Genomic DNA, 22,496 nt, shown 5'->3' on the forward strand with positions numbered 1-22,496 from the left:
ATTAGGGACGTGGAAAAAAACAGCAACCTTCAAGTTGTTTCAAGACTATACATTGAAATTGCTATAGACATTTGTGCTGTTAAATATTAAATAATATTTCGTAGAATTATGTTACTATAATAAAATATAATACTTAAAGTAAATTCGAGTGATTACCTAACGCCTTACAATTCCGCATGATAAAACAGAGTTATGTGACGTGTCTGAATGAGTCATCGGGCACCAAGCACCTAACACAAACAAACTAACTACGTTCCTGAATTTTAATCTGCACACGATAAATGCGATGAACCTTAGACGCAAACTTATTTTAGATCTGTGATAGTCTGTTCACGCCAGAGTACGCTGGACACGTTTGATCTCTTAATGATTTTCAAACGTGAAGTCTATTACTTAAATAGGCGGGAAAAAGCAATGGAGGTTTTTGATAGATAAGATAAAATATATATTTATATATAGTAAAATGTTAAAAAATCTGACGTTATCGGTGCATTAATTTCTGAGAAGCAACCGAAAATAGGAATATTATACATGCTGATATTCACTTCTAATAGCTACAGGCGTACATTCGTCGGAGTACGCGTACTTGCGCGTATCCACGGAGCTCTTGCTCTGCTCCTACCGTTGGAAGCAACGAGCATGCCAGTACCGATGCAAAGTTCGAGCGAAATGTTGTGCCGCGTTAAGTCTTGTTTCTAGTCACGGCCGTGCACGCTTTTATGTCGCGTGTGCGAATGGTGTGCGCAGCAGTGTTCCGCGAGTAAGAAAATTTGAATCGCATATCCGATATATATCTCGCGTGTTTCCTTTTCACCAGATTACTCGTTCGATTTCATTAAAGAAATTTCAGGAACATAGGTTTTTCCTGGTAAGAGAAATCCAACAAGAAGTGCGTCTGCTTTCAGCGTTCGAAAGTGCCTTACTATGTTGATCGAGTTGCAGGCAAGTCTTTCTCGTCACATTGTCCTACGATAGTTTAATTATAGCTGCACGGCTTGTACGGACCTAGGCTTTCCCAAAATAATGATTGGATCAGCGTGGTATCCCTCCTCGCCCTCTACTCTCGTTTCTCTTCCCTTGGGACACTTGTGTGCAGTGCCTCTGGAAGTATACCTGTGAACAGCTGTCGTTCGCGTTCAATAGAAGTTTAACACGAAACTTTTATTCATGCCTGTTAACTCACATCCGATTCTTTCGTTGGTGCTAATAAAAAAGTTACGCCTAACACGTTTTGCGTCAATCATCGCCTATATTGCGACATAAACACACATATTTTCCGCAAAGATGTGCAATCCACACGTTTGAACGTTCGATTTTTCGTGTAGATCAAATAAATTAATCCTCGAAGCGAATCTATCCTTCTGCGATACCGCTCTCTTCACTTCTAGGTATTTATTGGTGCTCAACCAGTTATATTTATGCTCGTTTTAATGATACGCGCGCAAAATTTTTTTCTTTACGATGCTACCAAGTTTCTGTGAAGTGCGGGTCATGTGGTTAACTTTTCCTCCTTTAATAAAACGTTCAAAATATACATCAAAGAGCGAAGAGGAGTTTCTTGACTTCTCTCTATTGTATATTCTCGTATTGATAAAATTGTTATTACGTTTCTAAGAAATATTGAAACATGATATAGAAGCTAGTTCAACAGTTTTAAATAACAACATATACTAAAACAGGAATCACTTTTCAGATGGCTACTGTTCAATGCACTAACCAGTAAAAGGGATGGAACAATTCCATGGTATGAGTGATGGAAATATAAATATAAGTGATGTCAGTAAGTATTGAAAATTTTATTATACCTTTTGGTATATTTTGTGTTAAATCTTAGATATTTTATCTCAAATTTTATTACACAGTTGAAGTCATCCAAACTACTGATCCTGGGTTTGCAGAGTATAGTGGAAGGGAGGATCCACCACCAGTGGAAATGAACACTGGACGGCTATTGCCATATGTTGAAATAGTAGAACAACCAGCAAGTAAAGCTTTACGCTTTCGCTATGAATGTGAAGGCAGATCAGCTGGTAGCATACCTGGTGTAAACAGTACACCTGAGAACAAAACATTTCCTAGTATAAGAGTAGGTAGTAAGAATGAAAGACAAAATATATTTCAGTTTGTTCTTGTATAAAAGAAATAAAATTAATTGCAGATAGTAGGATACAAAGGCCGTGCTGTAGTTGTAGTATCATGTGTAACAAAAGATCAACCACACAGACCTCATCCTCATAATCTTGTTGGAAAGGAGGCATGTAAAAAAGGTGTTTGTACGATAGAAGTTTCATCAGAAAATATGACAGTTACATTTGCAAATCTTGGTATTCAGTGTGTTAAAAAAAAAGACATTGAAGATGCACTTAGAATACGAGAGGACATTCGTGTAGATCCCTTTCGAAGTGCGTTAAAAATACGTTATATGTATTTACTTATAACTGACATAAAAATAATAATTTTTTCTTTTTTTTTATAGCTGGCTTCGAACATAAAAGACAGCCTACTAGTATTGATTTAAATGCAGTGAGATTATGTTTTCAAGTTTTCTTAGATGGATCACAGAAAGGGAAATTCAATGTAGCACTACCACCAGTTGTATCTGACCCTATATTTGATAAAAGTATGTTTAATTGATTAAATCAATTTGTATTTAACTTGCAAGCAATCTAACTGTTTCCAAGCAATTTAGTTATGCTTTAAATATTTCAGAGGCAATGTCAGATCTTGTGATATGCAAGCTTAGTCATTGCAGTGCATCAGTGGCTGGTGGTATGGAAATGATTTTACTATGTGAGAAGGTTGCAAAAGAAGATATACAAGTTAGATTCTTTGAGGAGAAGGATGGACAAGTGGTTTGGGAAGGACTCGGTGATTTTCAGCCCACTCATGTACATAAACAAGTATGTATAGCACTTAATGTTTTTTGTGAACTTACAGACATCAAATATTAACACACATATAATATTAATTTGACAAAGATACGTTAATTCTATATTTAATTTACGTTAACAGACAGCAATTGCATTCAGAACACCCACTTATCGTATACAGCAAGTGGAACAACCGGTGCAAGTATCCATTCAACTCAAAAGACCATCGGATGGTGCGACGAGCGAACCGTTACCTTTTCAGATGTTACCTCTCGGTGCAGGTAGGCCTGCTTTCTGGTCATTACGGAAAGCATTTGCTAGGAAGAAAACAGATTATAGTACATTTAGTAAAATCTTAGCCACTGAATCGGCGTTACTATCGAACGTCGCGCCGAAGTTTCCGCGTAATATCGATGAATATAATAATAATAATGATTTCAATATGAAAAACTCGAACAACAAAATTTCTGCGTTACGCGCTTTAAACGATTTATTCAACGTAAGAAATACATTGGACTCTTGTAACGGAAACACAGAAATAAATCAGAGCATCGAGCAAAATACAGGTCATACTAAAAACACTATTATAGATTACGAAAATAACGAAGTACCAATCGGTATAGGGAAATCTGCAGAAGACGAACAAATCAATAAAATGTACAAAATCGATCATAACTATCTAGATAAAGAGACGAACGATACCAATTCTGGTACTTTAACTTGTACTAAGTCTGATAGTACTGCTGATAACATGTCCGTATTAAAGAATACAGACATGTCCAAAAATAAATCGGACTGGTTCGATTACTCAGAAGTGGGCAAATGGGTGCAAAAAGGTCAAATGTCTCTCAAAGAGAAAGACATCGAGACAGATTTTAAAACAGAAACGACAGAGGATTGTAATAAGTCGTTCAATGAATTATTAACACAAGTGGCCGAATTAGACCAAATTTATGCCGATACGCACGCAAAGTTGGTACAAGCAGCTCTTGAACAAAATACAACCGATCAATCTATGGATATTGACGTTTGCGATAATCAGACTTACACTAGTCTACAAATGGCTATGAAAAATCCCATTGAATTTTTGGATTTACCAAATGAGAGAAAATACGAAGACGTGTGTGTACCAAAACCAAATCCAATTAAACCTTGTCCTTCGCCTCCAGCAACTACGAAGAGAGATGGAACACAGGAAACGGAAGAGAGATTACCGCCTTTACCACCGAAACGTATCCGCAAAATGCCTTCCATGCCTCTTCTACCTCGTCCTATATCCGCTCATACGACACCTGATTCTTTCGTAGAAGCACCAAACAAAAACTTGCCCTCTTTACCCGGTACTTTGACTAAAAGCTCGAAACAGGGGCTGTTCTCAAAATTGTTCGCAAAGAAAGCAAAAAAAGATAAGGACACAATTTGTAATGTGTCAAAAGAAAATAGTCATTCTTTAAATACTTCAGGAAGTATTTCATATTTAACTACAAGTAATATACCAAACAGCGCACAGTTACAAATTCCACGAGTTAGCGGAACGAGTACCACTAGCGTTAAGTCTCTTAGATTAGATGACGATGAATCTCCATCGTGTGAAATGGAATTAACAGAAGCTGAGCATTATGCTCTATATACTGCTATGGCACCACACGCAACAGCTTCAGAATTTGATGAGATGTCGTTTTATTATAGCCCAGTAGAAGGTGGAAAGATATACTCCGATAAAAAGGAAACATAATTTGCTTTAGTGTTTAAAGTGTTTTTGCTAGTCCACTTCCATTTGAGAGTGACATTTTTCCCTGGTATATTTTCAGGAATGAAAAAAAAAAAATGATGATTTGAAGGGAGTGTCTTATACGCAGTTGTGATTTAAAATGCTCACAATTTGAGTGTGCTTGCGTCCTTGCGATGCATTTTATACTTTTTAACATTTTTTTATGACCAAAGAAAAACGCGACAAGTTTTTATCGTGCTCCCCGTTGATCGAAACACACTTGAAACGAATTTAACGCTATTCTAGTCGGGGTACAAATTGTTATTTTGTTCCACAGTCTTTCATATGCATCTTAAAAGATGGTTGAAGCACATGAGCTCAACCTGAAACTTGTTGTTTATTGTCAAAGAGTTAGCGTTCGTTCTAGTCAAATTTTACAGTGTTGCTACTTACTATATTCTTATCCTGCGCATTGCTTTTTACTATTTATGACACACATTGTTAAGTTTTTTATGGTGTCTCAAGTTTATAAACGTGACTTTGTTTCTAGTCTTAGGATAGGCATTTAATTTATAGTTTAAAAAATCAAAGATCGTTTTGTTTGTAATTTGTAAGCCCTTTTTTGAAACAAGTTATTAACCATTTGTGCAGCTATGCTATTTTTTCAATGGTAAGGAAGTATTGTGAAACTCATAGGATCATTTGTCTTCAGAGAAAAATTGATATGATAAATGTTTATAAATCACATGGTTAATGTGCAATCATTTATAGATGATCCTGATTCATTAAGGCGAAAGAGACAAAAGTTTAATAACAGCCCAAACGCGCTAGTTTTGAGGCATGTACAGGCAGAAGCTGAAAAGCGTGAGTATTTGTATTAAATTGTCTTCAATTCTACAGCTTTGCTGGGAGTGGGTTTAAATGATATCATTGGCATCGTCGCATCGTCAAATTTTTCTCAAAAGCATACTTGTGCTACCACTTATGCGACATTTCTGGCCCTACTTCTTTGTATTATATAACTAATTTTTCACATTCACACTTTCTCCCATACTGTATGCAAGAAAAGAATAAATTTATAGCAAGCTGTCTCAGTGATGCCAGCAATCAATATTTTGTGCATTTTTTAACGGGCCTGTTAAGCCCTATTTGTTGTAATGATTGTTGTAACGAATATAGAAAAATTTGTTGGAAGTTCCAAATGTTTGGAATAACTTGTACATTTGGAAAATGTTTATGGTATTTTTACGAATCGCGAGTTTACATTTGTCGGAATATCAATGTTTCAGCGCTCTTAAGTCAAGTCATATACTAACCATACAATTAATCCAATCTCTTTGCACGCTGGAAATGTTCAAGTTTTCTTGTATTTATCATTGAATATTCTCTCCGTTAAATTTCGTCCAAAAGTGCCTAATAACCTAAAAAAATCGTCAAGAATTTCCATTGTGCAAAGAATGATATTTTTTCATGGATTAGAATCTTCATTGTATTAAGAAATACTATATATATATATTTTATATAAATATATATATACATATATATATATATATATTTTCACACACTGACGAAGAATCTTGTTTTATACTTTTTTAAGAACATATTTTGTATAAACGTTTGGAATTTGTGCTTGAATGATTGGAGGGCAGTGGCCTTGTACATTAAAAAAAAAGAGAAACGTATTTTTGTAATTATTACCGATGATTACTGGAATGGATGTTATTTTTATATCCACTAATGCGACGAAGAAAAAAAAACGCACGTTGTTAATGATAACGTGTTACAGAAAAAGGCTGTTACAGCTTGAGATTGAACAGTATATATATACCCTGCTCTCGTACAATAATATTGTACTTAAATACTCGGTAATATAACGATAAGAACGGAAATAATGTGCAATATTTATATGGCAATACAGATTTTTATAAACTGCTTCTTTGAAAGAAAGAAAAAAAAATAGCTGTATCTATATATTGTATGACTTACGTATACAGAATATATCAATCTATATATGTACAATTATTTACATTATAAAAATGTCGTGTTTTTATTCTACTCTCAATCAATTTCAGATTTAAAGGAATATGTAGAAAAAGATTTTGCAGGTACGACATAATAATACTTAGTTTAGTTTGTTTGATATTTGCTAATTATATTTGACTGTTTTTTTTTATTGCAATACAAGACATACAATTTTTATAGAGTGACGTTTGGAGTGAAAATATATAAAATTGCATGTATCTATTCTACAACTAACCCTTCCTCTCTTACTTTAAAGCTTTGCTTCCTATAAATTGTCGCCTAATCATTTTCACTTGACATTTTTGTTTATACAAATTGTGCTTATTGCAAGTCTTCTGTGGTTGTTTGTCGCTACGTGTGTTTCGTTATTAAATAACTTACATCGGTAGTATTCTTAAGTGTGATACAAATGTAAGATCGTTTGTAGTTATATTAACAAAGTAACAAACATGTCCTACGTTGAAATTCTACTCGCCGTTAGATGTACATTCGTTTGGTCGTAATTGTAGATGCTGCGATGTTAAATCAACCAAATCAATACAATTTTAACATTATCAAGCCAGAGCCAATAGAGAGGATATCTCCGTATGGAGGTCCGGTCGGAAGTGGATCTTTTCCATTGTACTCAATGGGCACAACTTCTCCACAGCCACAGTCAAGTATGCAAACCTTGAGGTAACTTGAATCTTTCGTATAGCAAAATAGTTTAAGAAACAAAATGATACGAACAAATTTCAATACGTTGTATAGACCACAACTATCGCCAGGTCGCACACCATCACCAATGGAGTTCAGCCCGTACAATCCAGCTCTTATTCAATCACAACTATCACCGCAATATCAGTCAGCAAGTAGTCATATTGTACAACAGCCATCAGCCGGAACGCATGCAGCACAATATCCATACGTACACAACACGTTACAAGCACAGCTGCAAGAACAATTAGTATTAAATAGAATGACATCAAACTATCAAGATGGATTGCATCCATTGACCAATACTGGTAGTATAAATAAATATTGTGTACATTGCTATATCGAGTTTTACCATTATTCTAGAATAATGATTCACGTGTTCTAATACGCTTAACAGGTGCAGTGGAAGGAGCAGATGTTACAAGTGTTTTAGATATGGACAGTCAACAATATAGTTTTGACTTGAGTCTGAATCAACTTGATTCGGCGGAGCTGGCCGCTTTTGGTACTGCTCTTTCTGAAAATCTATCCAGTGGATTATCCATCTCGGATTCCATCAAGGTATATATAGTATTAAAAATCTATATTTATCGTATGGCAGTGTTCAATGAATAAGAAAATAAACCGTTATTAAATATAGCCGGAAACGAGCAAGGGAGTGAACGCAGAAGCGAGCAACATGGAAGAAAATAACATGACCGATAGTTTTACAAGAATCACTAATAACACCATTCAAGAATTGTGCAATTTAAATAGTATGTATAAATCAAGACGGGGATTTGACGACTGAACAAGTCGTGCATTTCTTTTTTTTTTATTGATTTTTAATAACATTGTGAAAAAAATACGTTGTATAAATGTTATTCTCTGAACGAAAACCTTCTTTAAACTAGTATACCGTGTAATTAATATTTAATTGGTTGTGATTATGTCGCAGTACATTACTGTATAATCTTATAGAATACTTCGATCGATCATCAGTTTTAAACACTGTTGATACTTTTTTTTTGTATGATTTCTAACATTCACGTGTTCTTTTTTCAATATTACGAATTAAAATATTTATCGATTTAAGCGATATATAAAATGCTGTGACTGTGATCAAAGTGTATTGAAATCTACAAGCATTGACGTGCATGCAAAGTGTCTCAATAAAAATGATTTATGTATAAAATAAAACTCATAGTGAACAAAATACAGTGTATATTGTAAAAGACAATCTGCATGCAGTATTCGTACAAATTGCTTAACTAAACATCCACAGACAGTAATTTCTTTTACAGATCTTACACGTTTATACAATTGTTTGATTTTTTTTATTTTTTACATATTTATGTTTGCTACAAATTTGTTTGTTTGTAAATATAGTCTTTTATATTCGGAGTAATATCTGAGCACATTACTCTGCTTCCGATGTGTATCCGATTAAAAAAATTTCCAATACATGTTCCGTCCAGGTACGTTGATTCATACTTAAATTTCTGTCTTAAATTTTAATTTTTAGTATAATATAATTACGGTTACATAGGAAAGAGTATCTTCCATCGTAAATTTTTTTATATATAATCCTCGCGATTGTAGTATTCCAGTGTCAGTTACCAAATACCACCTTAAAATCATTTATCATTACAGAAATTATTTTATAAATAAACAATACCAGATACAAATAACATTATACGTAGGTACATATGTTTGCTACATATACAATTTACATCTAAGAGTACATTATAATTTTACATACAATTATACGTGTAAATAAATATACATGTTGAAGTTCAGTAGTGTTTAATCCAGTGTATCACATATTAGGTACATGTTTTATTGTAAATTGTTTCATTAATATTTACACAGCATTACTACATGTAATCCTTAATTTATATGTATATACATGGTAAGTAAAAACGTTCTTAATCTAAAGTTATCTCTAAAAGATCGAGTTGTCGAGCAATCATTAAATAATAAATAGGGAAAAGACGTCGTTCCTTCACAATCACGTGAAGAATAAAAAAACATCTGTGTTGTTTTCCAAAATGTATTTACTTAAAAATACAATGAAAGTTCAATTCTGATGGAATGGGCAGAAATATAGTCTGTGGTATCGGTTACTATTTATGTCGAAAGTGATGATGCGATGGTATCCTGTACAAAAGTAGTTTGAACAAGACTTATGAACACACAAACCAAATTCTTAGCCTAGGATTTTCGTTTACGTTTAAATCGTGACATATTTCATTACCAAAATCATTAAGATTCTTAAATTCCATTTTTGTTTTTTTTTTTTGTGTTTAATGCTTACCTAACAAATGTAGGGATGTAACGGTATCTGGGCGATCAGCCTGATTGATTGTAAGACCCGTTAGCACCAGTGAATAATTTTCAGAATCGCGTTAAGTACCGGAGCAGAGAAGCGTTCCGAGATCTCTGGCTCAAAGTACAAAACGCAAGTCCATTCTCATATCTTTTTTTGGACAAGTTGCAAACGGGGCTTGGTATTGTATTAATAAAATTAAATGGACCTATGCTTATAGTGTATGTATTGTATACTATGAACGCTAAAGTACTCATTTTTGCTCAGGCACCTGTACTTTAAGATAGACTTTGTCAACATGATCGTCAAGGTACTATCTTGAAGTGAACACGTGTAAATACAGCAGCAGATTGTGTATAAAACCGTAGAGTAACAGAGTTCGTGGAGATGGTATGGCCTGTAAACGGTATAATAAATTGCTATATATGCATTACGCATCATTATTCACGGTTTACTTGGATTTTGTCATCTCATATATCTCATTTATAACATCGAATAAATCGGGTTTATCATATAAACGTGCTGTACACAGTCCATCCCATCTCCTTGGATTCAATGTAGCAGAATTCAGTCCACGAATAGCAGTTTTATTTCTTTTTTTTTTTTCTTCTTTTAATACTGCCATTACTGTAATTTGTCTTCGTATGTCAAACCCATTACTACTTACGAGAACGAATCATTTTCTCTGATCTAACTGCGTTTTATTTAACTATCTCATTCGAAAATATTTGTACATTAAAACGTGGGACATCGTCTCGCATTCAAATTATCGTTACCTTTATTTATTATGCAGCTATGGTACAATGGTATCGTAACCGCAATGCCTCTTCACCCCCTCTTGTTTACCAGTCTCCCGAAATAGGTGGTGGCATGGACCATTCCATTCGCAACGATCCACCGACTCTAGCACAAGGAGCATATATATTGCGATCGTTTGGTAACCAGTGAATCATGTTCATAATTCGTTAAAAAATTATCCGACACCATTTATAATTCTGTGGATACGTCATTATTAAGCACTGATCACCGTGTGTGCACAGGGATAAATTGTCGTTAATAAGAAGAATACTGTCACTCATTCTGCGACAGTCAACGAATCATTGCTCGAGTAGTCCATGACAATGAAATCGAAATAAAACCATAGTACATAAAATACAAATGAATTACGCTCGAATGAGTGCAGTCGAATAGGGAGAGTGTATTTCTCGTCAATTTGTCGTTGCGATTTTTCATAATTCTTTGTTTGCATTTAAACATCTTGAACGATTTTTGAAATGCGCTACGTGACTTCGTTTTAAAGTTGTTACGTAAAGACAAGAAACTTATATACTTGATGAACAAATGGAATAGATTGCTTCAAAGAAATAAAAGAAAAGTTAATCTGCGATATCTGCGCTTTGTGTAAAATAAAAAGTTCTCTCCCTACTCTATTATACTCCAAGCCTAAATTGTAACAACCTCTCCACATTACATTACGTTACATAATATTATCATTAATAATAAAATGTTTCTTATTCCATAACTTTATACATGCTATGTATAATTATTATGCAATGTTAAAGTCACACATTACTCATCCACACTACCTGGCGCGAGCGTTGTATTAACCTTAATTCCTGTTCTCGAATTGAAACAGGAGCACGAAGCAGAATTCTTAAGACTATTAAAATCTCTGCTTTCTTTCCTTTTTCTTCTTTTAGTATACATCGAATGTCGAGAGATGTCCTTTCGGCTTCATATATTTATTTATTTACTATTTTTGTTCCTTTATGCACCACTTGATCCATTTTATTTATTTGTTTACCTTTTTTTTCTTTTACCGCTCGCGCTCCTGCAATGTCATTGCAAATATACGTACAGATTGAAAAGGAAAATCAATCACGCGCACAAGGTGAGAGACATTCGTCGAACTACAAACGTAAATTTGATTTCAAATGTAAAAAAATCATCACCCACAAATGTTCATTTTACACTATTTAAATACAATAGAGCTTTTTATATCTTAAATAAGTTTCCGTTATAAAACTGTCCCGCGAAGAAAGCCAGATGATGGCAAATACCAGTTTAATAAGTGGTTTGGAGAAAACGATAGATTCGCCTTAGGAACATACGACAACGCGTGTGTGTGTGTGTGTGTGTGTGTTACCTAACGTACGACTGGGCACGGAGGGACTTAGATATTATATGAAGAATCGACACATTTAATAAGCTCCTCACGACGAATATATAGTTTTCATTCAAACTACTTAACAGCATTTGGTGATGGCTAGACGACCAGAATTGCGAAGAGCCAAGACAGTAGAATTGCGGCTGCCTCTAATGTGTGTCAGCCCACCACAACTCCGGTGAGGTGGGAATTTTTACTCGTAGGTCGGGAGGCAATAGGGTCTGGGCACGATGGATATCAACATTGCTACCAACCACTCAATATGAGAGTAAGTGTTTGCTGAGAAGACTGCCGAAGATCGACGACGATGCCATGTGCCTACCTCCCTTCTTACTTACATACACCTTTCCCTTTTTTCATTATGAGTCTTCCTCCTCGTCTTCTACTTCTCCTTCTACTTCACCTTCTGCATCATCTTCCTCTTCGTCTGTAAACAAAAGGGATTCAAGTATACCATACCTTTTTTAGCCAACCACACAGAAATATCGATTCTGGTGTCGCGTGAATCTACCATATCATTGATGATAATCACGAAGAATAATAATCATGAGAAATTCGAGAAACGTTGGAAAATTCTTCACAGCTCACCTTCTCCTTCTTCTAAATCTTCTTCTCCTTCTGGTAAGTCGTCGTCTTCATCGTCTTCTTCGCCTTCACCGTCAACTTCTTCCTCCTCTTCAACCTCCTCTTCTATTTCCTCTTCTTCCACTTCTCCATCACCATTTTCTTCCTTCTTCTGTTTCTTTGTATCATCATTTTTCTCCTGAAACATAAAATAAATAGCCGTTTCAACGATCGTTCGTTTAAAATTTCATTATACGTTTCCGTATTGATATTTTTAAATTGGAACAAATGTAAAAATAAATCTCCCATTTGAACTCCATTTCCATATACACGAAAGTTAACCATCGTAGAAAGAAGTGGGAGAATTACAGGGATAGGGGAAACCCTGACAACGGCCGAAAGATAGAGAAGAGGGGGAAACGGATGAAGAGGATTCCCTTCCCGCCAAGAAACGTAAGGACATGGAAAGAGAAGTGGAGGGGACTTTCCGTTAAAATATGGCGAAACAGGAAGACACAAAGACTGATGTATTTCTTTTATGAAAAAAGAAACTGTAGACATTAGAGAATATTAAAAAAACATAAGTTACAGAAAAATTTCAGTGTACTTAAATGTAACTGAAATCGACATAAGTATATTGATTACCACACTGCATGTAAATGTCCGATAACGCAGCAGCACTTATATATTTAAAGAAACAACCTTATGAGAAACATAAAAATACCCGTGAAAAGAATTAATATTAAAAAAATATGACCTAGTTTATAATTTGCTCGTTTAACAATTTTGCTTATTTAACGTATCCATTTATACGTTCGATTCTTCGTATATTTTTAAGTATAGCACGAAGTTCAATCTTATCAACCCACGTTCGTCTAAAGCCAAGGAGCGTAAATATAATCTAAGAGGTTGGTATCGAGTCCCGGACGGAACAAACAAAAATGGAACGATAGTGTTTTTGAAATGTGTACGGTTCGCACGATCCTCGAAATGCCGGTACCTTAAACTCGTGTTCATACAGCGTTACTCGTGACCAGGGTGGGTTGTCGTAATGGCATACACGCGCCGTGTCTATCGGCGGTACGAGGAAAGAGGGCATAGAAAACTCGCAGAACTGCATCATCCAATCAAAGGGACGAATCGACTAAGACTACGTAGTGGGGGAACGTAGGGATTGGCAGACTACTACGATACATGTTTGTAGAAGGGATGTGTTCGTGCTGCGTAAAGCACACGAAAGGGGAAAAGAGGGGAACACAGAGAAGCACGAAGCAGCGTGTCCGGGTATCATGCATGGACTAAGAGCCGCCGCTATGAACTTCAAACTGAAGTAAAAAAATGTACATAATCTACATATTATATTATGAAACAAATGAAACGTCCATATAGATGTATATATATTTAAGTAAACGAATTCCAATAATCTGATCGTCATACGTTTGAAATCATCGGGGAACGAGCTGTTTCAACGTAACACCGTCTCATATTATCAAGCGTCTTTATCAAACGGAACGTAATATCTCATTTCATAAACTTGAAGACTAAGCATAACGTATCAATATCAACGTCAGTTAATCTCTAATAAATATCGATGGTATTTTCGTAACATCACTTGAGCAATTGTAATGCAATGTAAATAACATGTCCATGGAATTATTCTATAAAAAAGAAGCTTGTAATTCATAAGGCCATTGTCTCGGGCAGCAGAACGTTATGATATGTCTCTGAAACTTGACGCGCTTTCTTCGAACTAGAATCTGTTGGCAACTGTTACCGCTATACATTCATGGCGTTGCCGAGTAGTTTACAACGAATGGCAAATGACAGTGACGTACGGACGCCCAGTGTAGTCATGAAATGACGATGTTGCTTGTTATCCCACAGACACGATTACCTATCAACTTATTACTAATCACGAGGTCTTTACAGATAACCCAACGTTCATAACCTATCGTATAGACTCATTCCGTTTCCCTCGTCTGTTCGAGTAAGCCATGAATAATCGTTATATAATTCTTCTGTAACAGGCATTAATTTGGCCATGTTTGAGTTACCAGAAGCATCACTGTTTATACATACATAAAAAGCTAAACTGGCTACGTGGAGAAAAATTTAGTGATAATTGTTTAACAAAAATGAAGTAAATGACGTTAATTTGACGCCATAATAAGCACGTGATTATCAGCCGTTTAATTTAACAGCTTTCCCCTTCGATTCAAGGCTAAATTAGATTAAGTACAATGAAAATAATATGCAGTTTTTTCTTTAAAAAAGGGAAAATTAATTTAAATATGTTAGATCATAAACTGTAAAGTTAGGTTTCGTAGAAAATGCATGGTATTGAATAAATACATCCAAGTCTGGACGTTGTTCAAAACTCCCGCCTTTTTCCTCTACCATATTCTCTCCAATCCATACGCGCTTGCGTCATAGGCTCTCCGAGTACTAAGTAATACTCACCGTATTTACTACGTAACCACGTAATCAGAGTAAAACGCAAACATATTAATTCTAAATGAAAGTCAATTTCATAGATGAAAAAATAACAACTGGCAATTTTGACGCAATCGAAAATATAACACAAAAGAAATGTAAACAAGCATTATTGTGGGTTTTTATCTTATAAATGGCAAATGAAAAAACCTAACTAGATAATGATAATAAAAGTATTTCAATCTATTTAGACGGAGATACGGTCGTGGTTTCCACGTGACATACTATTGCCGCTTGCGCGAAGACTTTCTAGCCTACAGAGACGACCGACAACGTGGATACCGGCATTTTCGACCACGAATTTCACTTTGCAAACTTTCATAGAGATAGTCGTACAATACATTATAGATTGCAAATAAGCAACTCTTATCACAACGTCGAATGACGGTCCAATTTAAGATGAAAAACGCGACGATGTTTTCTCGAAGGTTCGTAACACTACGCGGCATACTACGAAAGAACAGGGAGGCAGGAGAGCATGGGTATATAATACATGGCGTTCCTGCTGCTGGCTGTACGCGTGGGGTTTTAGATGGAAAGAGAGAGAACCGCACAACGGCCGAGACACGGGTAGAGGGGACGAGGGAGAAAGAGAGAGAGAGAGAGAAGCAAAGCGGGAAAGGAAGCCTTCAACGCGGTGTTTATGCACGCAGATCGGTAAACAATTTCAGAGCAACACGTCGACCTGAAAGATATGTGTTAGTCTATCGATCGTCCGTCAGACATGATTAACCCTCTTACAACGAATTATCGATCAATTACGACACACAGAGTAAGAGAGAGTGAGTGTACGAGTGTGCGTGTGTTGAGAGAGAGAGAGAGAGAGAGAGAGAGAGAGAGAGAGAGAGAGAGAGAGAGAGAGAGAGAGCGAAAGAAAAGGAGAGGAAGGAAGGAGGGAAGGCGGGAAGGAGGGAGAAGATGGAACGAGCGAGAGAGAAAGCACAATGAACGCGGGCTTGGTTTCGGGCGCCATAATGGAAACCCACAGCGGTAGTGGTGGTGGCGGCAGCAACGGCGGTCGGAAAAATGCGCGGGATGCTCGCTTTTCCTACCTATAACACTGGTATTCTAGATAAAAAATGGCGTCCATCTTGTGGAAAGAATGTCAAGTAATATAAAAGCATGTTTTTGAGAATATTTAACTCGAAACACTGTAATAGGTAAAGAAAGCTTTGAGAATGCATACACACGAAAACTGTATGAAATGAGCACATGGCGCTAGTAGGCGAGATCCCGCCCGAATTTCGTGTCCACGTTAGCGAAATACGACTGAAAGAATGTTGAATCTGATATTAGCTGGTAACATGAAATCCAGATTGGTAATTATAGACGGCATTGTAACAACAGGGGTGATCAACCGAACTATCGTGCTCGTGGCAGCCACGCAAAATACGATGGCGTCCCTCGCTTGTGAATCGAGGAAACATCGTGATTACGTATGCTCTCATGCGCTTCGAAGAAAAAAAACATACAGTAGGGTTCGCGCGTTTCTCTTAAGGTCGTGGAAATATGGAGTCTAATGAAAATGCCGGCCGGCATCCTATCTTCTTCCATGCCGTCAGTCGGTTGAAACGACCACTCGACTGCCCGCCCACCCGTCTGTACTCGAGAATACAACGATATCGCGTATAGAACATGAACTCATTTTGAAGCAAGATGCAAAACACGAATATTCACGTGGAACTTTCTAAGCGGGAAAATCGTATGGGACGAAGGTTCACGAATTTTGAATCGTCTTATATAAATGCTGATTCCGAAATCATAGATAATGCTGTGATCAAGCAGCGTGGCGCGGAAGCATGGTGTAAGCCGGCGTGTACGTGCTTTTGTGTGTAAGTGTACGCCTACGTACAATCATGAAAATGTTCGAAAAAGCGGTAGTTGAAAAAATCAAATGGGGAAAAAGCAAAAGACGACTCACCTCGGCTGGCCTCTTCATTCCTTTGATCTCACACTTCGCGTCCCCGGAAGCCTTGTCGTTCTCAGTCACCTTCTCGACAGCGACCTCGTTGTTTTCCTTGCTGCTCATGGTGAATGCGGGAGTTGGGCAAGATGCCTGCGTGTCTGCTTATAAACGGTGAAAAAGATAGAGCGGTGTGTACACGTAACAAAACTCCGTGTCCTCGCGCGGCGTCGGTTTCCGGCGAAATGCCCGAGAGAGCAGCGTCGTCAGGCGAAAACCCAAGGGGCAGAGGGGGGAGAAAGAGGGGAAAGGAGGGTGAGACAGAGTCGAACCAGTCAGGAGTGGACAGTGCCGTGTACTGACGACTGTGGCGCGAATAGCGCAAAGCGGACTACTACTCGGTCTCGGATCGCTCCTAGCACATCCAACCTGGCTTTGTTCAAAAATGAAGATGGCGCGGGTTTGAAACTCGATAAATGCCTGATTGGTTGAAATCATAATATCCTTTCCTGACGTGCCACTGCACCTAATTGGAAAGGTTATAACGCTATATAATATTTTATTATTTCTTGTAAACATTTCCCACGTAATCCATCCACCTGACGTATAAATAAAATTAAATCCTGCGGAGGACGAGGGGTTCGAGAGTTCGTAGCCTGAGTTTGCCGTCTGGTACGAGGCTATGATACTCGATTCAAATAAGCTCTGCCGCTACAAAAACATTCATATCATCTTGAATACCTTCCTTCTAAAACAAATCGATAGATGTACTAAATAAAATAGAAATTTCCTATAAAAAATGTAATTATTACTCTATGTTTCTAGAATGATTAACTCAAAATGTATATTTCATGCAATATACTGTAGATATTATCAACATTGAATACATTGAATACTTTTAACTCTAATTTTTAGACTTTTGTTTATGAAAAATAAAATTCAACTTTGTCGAATACGTATGAACTTTTACTTGTTGAAGTAAAACTAAAAAGAAGGTTATGATCATTAATAGTTAACGAAATTAACCATGCACATAAGTCATTATCCATCTTCGTAACTAAAAACTGAGTGGTGGAAGAAAGATAGTGATACTTTATTACTATGCTCTTTTGTTTTGGGACGTTGTGCATCATTTTCTTTCATTTAAAAGCCTTTTTAGTATATAAAAGGAATACTGGGTTACTATAGTTAACAATATTTCATTACAGATAGTAAGTTACAAATGAAAAACTACAATAAAAAGAACATAACATAATTGCCGTTATTGATTGGACGTCTTATATATTAAACCAATTTTGATGCCTGCTGTTAATGGCGTATATGCAATCGAAATTTTGCGTTTGAAAAAATTAAAAACTTTGATACTCATTTTTATTCTAACTTTACACAGAATGGATTTTATAGAATGGTATTATGTTAAACATCATATTAATATTTATACGTTTCCTCAAAAAAAAGAACATTATATTTCCAATTTTTGTACAGCGTATGGTACATGCGCATGCGTATATACATATATATGGCTATTTCCGGTTAGAATACGTTTCCTTTTCTTTCTAAACATCCAATATGGTAGGTAAACATCCAATTCGAAATATGTGCAATTTATCCGAAATTTTATCCATAATCTTGAAGAAGTATCACTTCTAACGTTAAATGTTTTCGCATATATTGTATTTGTAAAATAGTAGTATAAATATTTTAAGTATTTTTAAATGCGAAGTAATGTGAAACATAACCTCGAAAAGTGACAAACTGTTTTACTATGGAAGTATAGCCTTAAAAAATAAAGCGCAGTATTTTTTAAAAGAAGATAACTGAAAAAAGATAATTTAAAGTTACAAAAAATATTAACCATTATTTTTTAATTATTTTAGTTACGTATTTACAAAAAAGTGACCTGCGTGGTAATATACTTTACGTATTTCAATTTTTTCAGGTAAACGTACCGAAACAGAGACGCACTTTTTGCAAAAGGTGCAAGGTACATAAGCCACACAAAGTGACACAGTATAAAAAAAGTAAAGAACGTCATGCATCACAAGGTAGAAGGCGTTATGACCGTAAACAGCAAGGTTTTGGTGGACAAACCAAACCCATATTCAGAAAGAAGGTACATATTCGAAAAAATTAAGTACTTTATAGTATAGTTTCCTATAATACTGTTTATAAAATTATGATTTTATAGTAATAACTTCACATTTGTTTCTCTTAGGCAAAAACTACAAAAAAGATTGTCTTAAGAATGGAATGTACAGAATGCAAGTATAGGAAACAAATTCCTCTTAAAAGATGTAAGCATTTTGAATTGGGAGGTGACAAGAAGAGGAAGGTAAGTGTATATAAAGTATTCCTCCAAAATTTTTTACATAATTTATGGATTGACTAACCTAACCTCTAATGTTTTCTTTTCAGGGACAAATGATTCAGTTCTAGGGTGAAGTTATGTATGTTAACTTTCTATTTGTATTTAATAAATGAAATAAATGTTCTGGAATTTGTACAGTTGTTTATTTTATTAACTGTGTTTTATAACATAAAAATATTTTGTGTACTTAACATATGAATATTACTAAATGTTAGTCTCCTTTATCCCCACCATTATCTGTAGACTTTGGTTTAGAAACTATTTGCTGGGAATCACTGCTAATGTAAAAAATAACACTAGTGTTAATATCTTAAATCAGTTACTGCTTCAAAGGTAATGCACTGTACAAGTTAAAAAATTTTAAAAATCGTACTATGTAGAAATTATATTGATGACAAAATATTGTATTTCTTCTTTATCTACAGCTGTTTTTAATCAGTGCTTTATTAAATTTTCAAATATACATGTAGCTTAATTTTTGAGTTATACCTTATCATAAGCTTGAATATTAATCATTCAAATTTTTGAAAAATATTTAGTCAAACTTACTCCAAAATAGATGAGTCCAAACCCTCTTGTTTCATTTTTAATTTAACTGCTTCTTTTGGTACACCGACGTGTACCATTTTAAAATATTTCTCATAACGTGGGTCTGCATTCATTGGCTGTTCTTCAGTCTCTGTATTTTTAGGCTCACCCTGTTTAATATTATCAGGTTCATCTATTTTAGATGCATTTTTTTCTTCTTGTTTATTGTCATTACTTTCTATAGCACCTTTTGTATTTTGATCTTGTTCTAAACCAGGCACAGATGATAACTATCAAACATAAATGAATTACCAGAAATTATAAGTATTTTTATCTGTCATAAATCTGTCTGTCTATCTACACACACAAATGTTTACATACCCAAGATTCTAAAATTTCTAGTGAAGCTTCTATCCTCTGTAATTTATTTTCAAATTCAAATAATCTTTCTTCACATGATAATGCAAATTTATTAAGGAATGTTACAGTATGCACAATAAAGTGATTAATGAAAGAAATCGTCCTCTTTTGATTAATTGGAGGAACCTAATAATAAAAAGACGATTACAGATAAAAAGAAAAGTTAATTGTTTATATGTAAAAGTGGTAAAATTAGAAAAAATGTTGAAAATGAGTATCTGCACCTTGGTATAATCGATAGTTGGTTCGATTATCGGAATTTTATAATCATTCATTGTATATTTCAAATGTTATCCCTTGTGATTGTTGTCCAACTGTCAAACGTCATAAACTTTCGACACATTGCTCCCACAGATTATGTAGGACTCACGATAGGATGCGTTCACTAAGAAACGAAATTTCTCAACCCTGGTAGATATACGCCTTCCCTTGTAAAACACTCTACGGATAACGAACAAACGGCGGGGAATTTAAAGCTGTATTCCATTATAGACTAGTTGAAAACTCAGAAGTTATAAATAAAAATCCTTCAATTGGGTTATGATCAAAATCTAGTTATAATTTTAACGAATTTTAGTATCTTCCACTTTATGGCAATATATTATATAAACAGTTGATATATAACGATTTTATAGTTGCCTTCTGATTGATATAAGCACAGACAAGGTACAAGATAGATCTAACACTTAATGCATTTTTTTGTCTACGTCAGGAGGGCTAAGAGTGCCCTTACCATTTTCATGTCGTTTCTAACGTTACCGATTCAGTATAGAATAAGATTACAGCGTTACTAGTGATTGGAGTTAGAACTAAATATAAATATGAAATTACGAATAAGTGTTGAGCAAAAGGAAATGGGTGTGGTGTGTAAGGAAGAAATGGTGGCCTGAACTCTCCATTTCTAAATTACACAAAAAGAACATTTATTTTCAAACGTTAAATAAAAGTTATAAACAATTTCTATTTAATCTACTGCATGCAATTGTTAATTCACTGCCAAGTTAATAAATTAAGCTGTTTTATTAAGTTAAATTGTGTAACAAATTTATTTAATACTTCCAGTAATTATAAACTACCATCTAAATTGTTATTTAACAAGAAAGACTAATTACTCTATAATAAAAGTACTTGAAAATAAGAAATATGTGGAGAAATATGTTGAGAATGTATAATGACGTTTTTTCTCCGCGGAGCCTTTGTTTCCGTGTGAGTTGAGGTTGCAAATTGATCGAAGTGTGGGACACGGTTGCAGTAGCGTGATTTTTAAGTAGCAAGATACTTTTATTTCACTGTTCATCTTTGAAAATTGAATGCACACATTGTTGCAGTCTCTATTCCCGAATGCAACATCGATGGAAGCACTATTTCGAATGCAAAATATTGTTGTACGCGTTACTTTTGAATGCAACATTGCTTGAAGCGTTATATTTGAACACAAACATTATTGGAATCTCTATTCCTGATTGCAACATTATTAGAAGCGTTATTTCGAACGCAAACATTATTACAAGCACTACGCTTGAATGTAACATTGTTACAAGCGTCATTCTCGCTTGTAACATCGTTAACTCGTATTACTTTCGAATGCACATTGTGGCAAACGTGTTACCGAGTTTGCAACATTGTTGCTGAGAATCGCTCTCGAAAAAACGTACATTGTTGCACGGTGCGCTGTTTGCAACATTGCGACTCGCCGCGGGCGCCCGAAAAGCACATTGTTGCAAAAACGCGCTAGGGGGCTGCAGCTTTGTTGCCGCGAACCGTGCTCGAAAAATGCACATTGTTGCAAAACGGCGCGACGCGCAACAATGTGCATTTTTCAATAACGATTTGCGCCAACAAAGTTGCAATCGCGATCTCCCGTTTGCAACTTTGTGTCGCGCGCGCGATTCGCGAAAAACTTGAATTATATTTACGTATTTTCTTATTACTTATTATCATTTATTAAGTAAGCAAATATGCTCCAAATTATATCGTGTTTGGTATCATTTTAATCAGAAAAATGTGACAAATATGTTGGTAAAAAGTCCATTCATTACAAATCAAAAATAAGCAAGTTTGTTTTTTGAGTTAAAAGTCTCAGCTTATTCGTTTATCCTCAACTACTTTAATACAGAAAACGTTCCAGAAAAAATATTAAAGATTTTCAGAGATAAAATTATGTATTGCAGCTATAAACTTACTGAAAGCTGGGCGGGAAGCAATCCGACAAAAGAACGATTTTTAACGCATAGAGTATCGCATGATTAGAAAAAGAAATAAAATTTGAAGAATTACAAAACGGTATGGAAGAAAACCAAAATAGATCTTCTTATTATTTATGTGATCGTAAGAAACATTCTTTTAACGATAGCAGCAAGAAGACCAAAAAGAGAACAATACAAAAGTAAATACAGAATTAATTATATCATCGTGTACATGAAAGCTTCACTCCTGGAACAGTAGA

At 35.3% G+C, this 22,496-nt stretch overlaps 4 protein-coding genes across 5 annotated transcripts; 2 read left to right on the top strand and 2 right to left on the bottom strand.

The window, feature by feature from the left end:
- The first annotated feature begins 874 nt into the window (after positions 1-874).
- LOC108579141 (proto-oncogene c-Rel-like) lies at positions 875-8,089 on the top strand. The gene is made up of 13 exons (XM_017942592.1): positions 875-942; positions 1,694-1,780; positions 1,863-2,086; positions 2,159-2,402; positions 2,477-2,620; positions 2,710-2,900; positions 3,013-3,151; positions 5,353-5,445; positions 6,654-6,686; positions 7,113-7,278; positions 7,354-7,607; positions 7,697-7,860; positions 7,940-8,089. Exons 2-13 carry the CDS (start codon positions 1,729-1,731, stop codon positions 8,087-8,089), a joined length of 1,854 nt encoding a protein of 617 aa, XP_017798081.1. The 5' UTR covers positions 875-942; positions 1,694-1,728.
- A 3,656-nt stretch (positions 8,090-11,745) lies between these two features.
- On the bottom strand, positions 11,746-17,136 carry LOC108579188 (glutamic acid-rich protein). The gene is made up of 3 exons (XM_017942657.1): positions 16,753-17,136; positions 12,363-12,537; positions 11,746-12,201 (listed from the first exon to the last, which is right to left on the bottom strand). Exons 1-3 carry the CDS (start codon positions 16,858-16,860, stop codon positions 12,134-12,136), a joined length of 351 nt encoding a protein of 116 aa, XP_017798146.1. The 5' UTR covers positions 16,861-17,136; the 3' UTR covers positions 11,746-12,133.
- Positions 17,137-18,271: 1,135 nt separating this feature from the next.
- LOC108579201 (60S ribosomal protein L44) lies at positions 18,272-19,218 on the top strand. Its single transcript, XM_017942673.1, has 4 exons — positions 18,272-18,306; positions 18,674-18,847; positions 18,950-19,066; positions 19,150-19,218. The coding sequence occupies exons 1-4, from the start codon at positions 18,304-18,306 to the stop codon at positions 19,168-19,170; spliced, it is 315 nt and encodes a 104-aa protein (XP_017798162.1). The 5' UTR covers positions 18,272-18,303; the 3' UTR covers positions 19,171-19,218.
- Positions 19,219-19,288: 70 nt separating this feature from the next.
- Positions 19,289-20,356, bottom strand: LOC108579246 (WASH complex subunit CCDC53 homolog). 2 transcript variants are annotated; one of them, XM_017942733.1, is made up of 4 exons: positions 20,275-20,356; positions 20,012-20,176; positions 19,652-19,920; positions 19,289-19,377 (listed from the first exon to the last, which is right to left on the bottom strand). In XM_017942733.1, exons 1-4 carry the CDS (start codon positions 20,323-20,325, stop codon positions 19,314-19,316), a joined length of 549 nt encoding a protein of 182 aa, XP_017798222.1. In that variant the 5' UTR covers positions 20,326-20,356; the 3' UTR covers positions 19,289-19,313. The 2 variants fall into 2 exon arrangements, with proteins under 2 accessions (XP_017798222.1, XP_017798221.1); XM_017942732.1 differs by having other exon boundaries at positions 19,289-19,380.
- Between the last annotated feature and the right edge of the window lie 2,140 nt (positions 20,357-22,496).

The sequence above is a fragment of the Habropoda laboriosa genome, unplaced genomic scaffold (assembly GCF_001263275.1).
Source record: "Habropoda laboriosa isolate 0110345459 unplaced genomic scaffold, ASM126327v1 scaffold64, whole genome shotgun sequence".
NCBI lineage: Eukaryota > Metazoa > Arthropoda > Insecta > Hymenoptera > Apidae > Habropoda > Habropoda laboriosa.